The 7168-nt window shown below is 31.4% G+C and overlaps 1 protein-coding gene across 1 annotated transcript; it reads right to left on the reverse strand.

The window, feature by feature from the left end:
- Nucleotides 1-1394: 1394 nt before the first annotated feature.
- On the reverse strand, nucleotides 1395-6965 carry LOC115883546 (probable cytosolic Fe-S cluster assembly factor GK14772). Its single transcript, XM_030901913.1, has 4 exons — nucleotides 6653-6965; nucleotides 6298-6396; nucleotides 6063-6239; nucleotides 1395-1523 (listed from the first exon to the last, which is right to left on the reverse strand). Exons 1-4 carry the CDS (start codon nucleotides 6713-6715, stop codon nucleotides 1395-1397), a joined length of 468 nt encoding a protein of 155 aa, XP_030757773.1. The 5' UTR covers nucleotides 6716-6965.
- Between the last annotated feature and the right edge of the window lie 203 nt (nucleotides 6966-7168).

Raw genomic sequence — 7168 nt, forward strand, 5'->3', positions numbered from 1 at the left:
AGTGTTTACAAAAAATAACTATTTTATTTTGTAGATTTTCTTGCAGTGCAGTGGCGAAAAACCCATAAGGATTTTTTTGGATATCTAAAATATAATTTTTCTTCGTTTTGTTAAATGGAACATCCTGTATATTATTTTGTTGTTAGATGGAGAATTATTAAAAAATGAACATTTTTTGAATTTAAAATTTAAAGTACTTCGAAATTTTTAACAGTTTTGCGAATATTTGTGGTATTATATTTCACATGGGTTTTTCAACAGTAATTTATTATCAAAGCCACCCGATTTTTGTCTGGTATTTTACCGTTGAGAGAGCCATATATAATAAAACTGCGAATATTTACAAAATCGCAAATATTTTTCAAGTACTCCATCTAACAAAGAAATAATATACAGGATGTTCCATTTAAAAATAAACAATGAAAAATTATTTTGTATTTCACAAAGTTTGGCATAGAATTTTGAAAACCCTGTGTAGTTTAGGATTACAATATTTATGGCAAAGTAAGTACAGACTAACTATAGTAAATACATGGTATAATTTTGATTTTAGGACATTTCTTGTATTTTAATATTTTTTTTAAGAAGTCTGAATTTAATTTGTCTGAGTTTTTTTTATTAATATCTCTGAAACTGTCAAAACATTTGAATCTTCATCTCTGAAACTGTCAAAACATCAACATCATATCTTAGGATTATATAAAGTAATCAGAAAAAAAACTAAAAGTGCAATGATATACAGGGTGTTCCATTTAAAAAATCATCCCAATCCACTCACACTTTTTTGAACCACCCTGTAGAAGTTAAAACATTTTCCTGAAGTACATCCTAATACATACTTTAGGTTTGCACTTAAACAAAATGCCTAAGTTTTTTTTATTATAAGAGCTACCTAATGATTGCCAGATACTGTAGAAATTTATTAATTTATTGGTGAGTGAAATGTGTCTATTAATACCATACTATTGAAAAAAAAAGCGGCGTCAATGACGGCCGGGGAATGACAATAGACGATGATTTTGAGGAGGTCAAGCTCTAGACATCATTACTTGGCCCATTAGCATCTTTGTGTTTTAATGGCACTTACTGCCAGTTGGCTTACAAAGGTTGTAGGTATACTGAGTAAAAATTACGAGAAAAATAATTTTTAAATGGTGTTTAAAATTAGACAAAAAATCATTTTTTGCAAATATTTTTGTGTCTGGATATGTTCCATCATTTTTTAATCTTTCTATAATTAATGTTAATTTTTTACAAGTTTTATGTCAATTTTTAGTAAAAGACGTCTAAAAATTGACTTCACAAAAATTATCATCGATTGTAGTTTGTAATCAGCCATCTTTGATCACCATTTTTGATCATACAGTATATTATGACCTGTCCCATGTTTTAAGCTACACGCACACTGGTTCGATCACGTCCGCGATCACGATCACGATCAGGGCAGCGATAACATGAGCTATCATTCTAGCACACACCAACGCGTTCACGTTCACCGCTGTACCTATATTTAGTGAGCTATCCTGTAGGTATACATAGGTACAAATTAAAAATGTGAATTATGTATACCGAAAAAACATTCTTAAATATTTACCTACAATATTTAAGCTTAAACAATAAAAATATATACATATGTACAGAGGGGTGGGTCAAATTCGACGCTTTTAAATGGAAACACCCTTTTCTATATGAGATAGACGAAAACTAATATCGGTGTCTGGAGCTCAATTTTCATCAAAAACATGATGGTGAAAACCGCACATCAATATCTGTTACCGTTTCGGGTTACGGGGTGTTTTTCAAAAATGTGCATTTTAACAAATCGCTGTAACTCTTTTTTCTATGGAAAATTTTGTATTTCTATGAAAACATTTCCAAAAGCACCTTTTACGTAAATTTAATTGTTTCAGTATAATTTTTTTAAAATTAATAATTTAAGAGTTATCAACAGAAAATTGATTTTTTATATGGGACACCCTGTATATTTTTAATTTATTGAAAAGAATTTAAAATTACCTTTCCAAAAATATAACACTTGATATTTTGCTCGATCCCTCTTCGAGATATAGAGTATATAAAAATTCGCCCGCTTTAAATAAGTAGGCTTTGAACGGCACCGGCTGTAATGTAAAAAAAATCTAGCTGTGAGCATCAATTAAAACGAAAATAATATTTGCTATGAGAGACGCAGAATTTTATAACAATTTAAAATATATTTAACCAACATCAACACATTTAAACTAGGTATATCTAATAACAATAAAAATAAATAGCAAACCAGGACATAAGATTTTGCTACAGGTGTTCAACATATCGACCGTCTCCTGTTATGGACAGACGGGGCAGTTTTTGAACATTTCTCGCGGAATTCATTAACTCAGTAGGGGTGAAAGATACCTTCTCATAACTGCTAAGTATTTCTAATTCTTGTCTAGATTATACAGATGAATAAGGAACCTTTATTCTTCCGCAAATATGTCCATAGGATTAGATCCATGGGCACTAAGTCAGGCGGCCTCGACGGCCAACGGCTGGGTGCTTGGTCAGCTATTCAATTATTCTTGAAATTGGCTGCAGAAATTTGCCGATAACTTCAGCGTTCAGAAGCGGTGCGTCGTCTTGCTGGAAAAATATGTTTTCGAGTTCCATTAAGGGCATATCATCAATGAGGGGTCCAAAGCCTACTAGTTAAAAGTGGCGAACTTTTAAAAATTCTGTATTTCGAAGGGATTATAACAAAATATCAAGTGTGCTATATATTTTTGGAAAGGTAATTTTAAATTCTTTTCAGTTAATTAAAAATATACAGGGTGTCCCATATAAAAAATCAAATTTTCTGTTGATAATTCTTAAATTATTAATTTTAAAAATTATACTTAAACCATTAAATTCTACGTAAAAAGTGCTTTGGAAATGTTTTCATAAAAATACAAAATTTTCCATAGCAAAAAAGTTACAGCGATTTGTTAAAAATGAATATTTTTGAAAAACACCCCATAACTCCAAAACGGTAACAGATATCGTTGTGCGGTTTTCACCATCATGTTTTTGACAAAAATTGAACTCCAGACACCGATATTAGTTTTTGTCTATCTCCTATAGAAAAGGATGTTTCCGTTTAAAAGCGTCGAATTTGACCCACCCTGTACTCTCCAATCCAATTGCAACTCCAATTTTGTCTCAAACTTTTTATTTTTAATTCTATTATTTTTGTAATTTTGATCGGATAAATCATATAGAATTTTGTGTATTTTTACAGCCTTAATTAGCTGCTCTGTTCACTCCATTTCTAAATTGAAAGCTAAATTGCAACAAGAAAAACACACAAAATTACGGAAAATTCCTATCAGTTGGGTCGCGATCACGCGATCAAACTCGACAAGTTGAATCTGATCGCCACCGCAGAATAGAACGCCGCCAGGCCGCTTCGTCTCCAAAACTCGATCGCGCCAATGTGAAACGGCTTATATGTATTCTTCAGCAACTTTTGGCCGCGGCCGCGTCGAGATCGTGATCGCGGCCGTGATCGCACCAGTGTGCGTACAGCTTTAAGACAAATTTGGAGTAATACGACGAATATACCACGAAGTAATACAGACAACGTTCGTCCAACGAGAGGATACATGACAGTGACAGTCATTTTGACAGATCTGTCATTTTAACATATAAATTGAATCCTCTGGTATTTTTTGGATGTTGCCTGTAAAGATCCATAGATAAATGCAACAAGTTTAGATTGGAAAGCCCGTAAAAATTTTAGGTCGCGAAATTATTTTGGGTCGCGACCGTTATATGCGATCTGGCGCTGCTATAGCGGTCGCTAAGAACAACGGCAAACAAAAACCATAGATAAAGGCAACAAGTTTAGATTGGAAAGCCCGTAAAAATTTTGGGTCGCGAAATTATTTTGGGTCGCGACCGTTATACGCGATCTGGCGCTGCTATAGCGGTCGCTAAGAACAACGGCAAACAAAAACAGAAATAATTTTCTCTTGTCAAAGTCAGAATCTTCAAAAATCATAATAATCTTTGAAAATCTAAACCGCTCTCATTAAAGAAATTCCGAAAAGTGTTTATAGCGTCCATTTTCAAAGTAATTATTGCTATATTGTGAGTTTAATTCAAGTTTTATTTACTCCAACCGGTGATAATTGTGAAAAAGTGGCATTAAAAACTTAAAAAGCTGTGCTGTGAACTGTGAACTGCAAAAACCATCGTGGATCGTGGCATAACCATAAAAAGAAAATAATCTTCTATTAAGATAGATATGAAACTTAATAGTAAAATTTTGGGTCAAAGCGCCCCTCCGTGTTCTTAGTAGAGACTACGTTTAACCCAGCGCCTTCGCCTTTTCTGCTGTAAATATTTTTTATGTTAATATTTGATTTCAAAGGATTTAGTTTTAAAGTTACACTGATATATTAGTATATCAGAGTAGCTTTAATAAAACATAAGAATATATATATATTTTACAGTTTATTAAATATAAATTTTGACTACAAGGTATAAAGTAAATCACAATATTTGATAAAATTTATAAGTATACCATTTTTACAGTTAATAAATAATAAAACTATTTCTGACTATGATATTTAAAATTTAGATAGATAGAATATTAAAAAACATACCGGTATTTGCAGACGCAGGCCCTAATTCAATAAAAACCAAAATTTTTCCTGCGAAAATCGGGCTTTTTTCACAGAAAAGGTATTTTTTGATTTATCAACAATCATTGTTAAGTTGACAATATACGGGGTGTTTTCTAATTAGTCTAAAAAATAGTGGTGTGATTCCTCATGTGTTCTTAAAACAATTTTTATATAACCATTAGGTCCAAAGTATTTCCTTTCTGATCTACAGGGTGTCAAAAATTTAAAAAAAATCGATATTTTGCTTTAAAAAAATGGTACACTACTTAAAGAAAATATATTTTTTTCTTGACTGGCCATCCTTTTTCAACAAAATTGATCTTTTGAGTTTTTCTTGTTCATCAAACGGTTGCCGAAAAAAAAATAAATATACTTATTAAGAGCCCGCCTTAAGCCGTTTTCTAACGATTTTTTATTTTTTAGATTAATTAGGAAACACCCTGTATATGCATATCACAGGCAACCAAATAAACTAGTAACCTCTAAAAATTATTTTTTCTACCTCTAGCGCCATACCGTGTTTTTAGTGAGTACTAAATTATTTTATCAAAATTTCACCATATAAGTTTCCAGGCAATGGGCATAACGTCGGTTTCCAATGTTTCATAGGTATTTCATACATGCGTCCTTATATAAAATAAAGTTTCTTGTATGCAACATACTGTATTTTATTTATAAAATTAAACGAAAATAATAATAAATTCGAATAAACAATATTTGGCGATATAATTCCGGAAAAAGCCGAACCGCTCGGAAATTTTCAAAAGTTTTGGGTCGCGACCGTTGCAAGAATAGCGCCAAATAGTGTTTATATTGTCCTTATGGGCACTTTCCAATCTAAACTTGTTTCATTTATCTATGACAAAAACAGAAATAATTTTCCCTTGTCAAAGTCAGAATCTTGAAAAATCATAAAATCTTTCAAAATCTAAACCGCTCTCATTAAAGAAATTCCGAAAAGTGTTTATAGCGTCCATTTTCAAAGTAATTATTGCTATCTTGTGAGTTTAATTCAAGTTTTATTTACTCCAACCGGTGATAATTGTGAAAAAGCGGCATTAAAAACTTAAAAAGCTGTGCTGTGAACTGCAAAAACCATCGTGGATCGTGGCATAACGTCGATTTCCAATGTTTGATAGGTATTTTATACATGTCTTTATGTAAAATAAAGTTTGTTGTATGCAACACACTGTATTTTATTTATAAAATTAAAAGAAAATAATAATAAATTTGAATAAACAATATTTGCCGATATAATTCCGGAAAAAGCCGAACATGAGCCGAACCGCTCCGAAATTTTCAAGTTTTGGGTCACGACCGTTGCAAGAATAGCGCCAAATAGTGTTTACATTGTCCTTATGGGCACTAAACCAATCTAAACTTGTTTCATTTATCTATGTAAAGATCTTTAACTTTTGACTTAAATGATTTTACCACTTTCAAATTTGTATTTTCTTCAAATACTCTCAATAGTTCTTCTTGGCTCTGCTGTGTTACTAATACACTTTCTGCAGAAGTTATACATCCTGAACAGGCAAGGCAATCAGCTAATGTAATTTCAACTTTCTGAAGCTTTTGAAAACTCCCATCCTTAAAAAATATACACACTTAATTATACTACACAATATTATAGTTTTCATCAATATACTTCTTCAATTTGAAAATAAGAGCCATCTTCTTGAATTTTTATTTTAGATCCAGTTCCAGACGTTTTGACTTTTTGGATTTCTACAGGCTTAATGCACTCCTAGAATTGTAAAATAATAATAATATATGTCTTGATTAAAATATGATATAAGGTTGCAAAAGGGCAAAGTTTAGCTTATACTCTATCATTTATATCTGTCCAACAAAGGAAAAAGAATATATAACCAGAGATAAAGACTCTGCTAAGTTGAAAGTGATAGTGTTTTTACAAATCAATTTTTGGATATTGCTTGTTGAAATTATTGTCCGTTCTCTATTGAATAGATCGACTTACAATTTACAAAATAACATCTTACCTGAGAAGGTGTAATAAAATCATCTAGATCAGTTAATTGTAAAACCCCACTGAATCTGGACATTTTGACTAAATTTATTTATATAATTACGTTCTTTCTAGAGAAATCCAACAAATTTTTAACCAATATTTTGCAAAAATGTATTTATTTCTTGTTTAGGCACACTCTCGTTTTTTGTTAAAAAAAACGAACTTTCTCTAATAAAACTGTGAATTAGAATTAACTTTTTAACATTGATTATTGCAAGAATATACTCAAAAACGTATTATTCTGGTATTATTTTTGTTGCAATTAGAAATTTTTATAACCTCTAAAATAATTAAAAAATAAACATCCATCTTATGCAACCAAATATTCAGTCAGTCACATAATTGGGAAAAGAACATGCAACCAGACATACAACTAATATTCCCCATTTAAGATTTTCGGCCAGCTTCCAGCAGCAGACAAGGGCACGGACAAAGGCTTCCAGCTTCTGCTTAGGAAAACGTCTCATGCCGGCGACTTAAATGTAAA

The sequence above is a fragment of the Sitophilus oryzae genome, unplaced genomic scaffold, assembly GCF_002938485.1.
Source record: "Sitophilus oryzae breed Bouriz unplaced genomic scaffold, Soryzae_2.0 scaffold_1942_pilon_pilon, whole genome shotgun sequence".
Lineage (NCBI taxonomy): Eukaryota > Metazoa > Arthropoda > Insecta > Coleoptera > Curculionidae > Sitophilus > Sitophilus oryzae.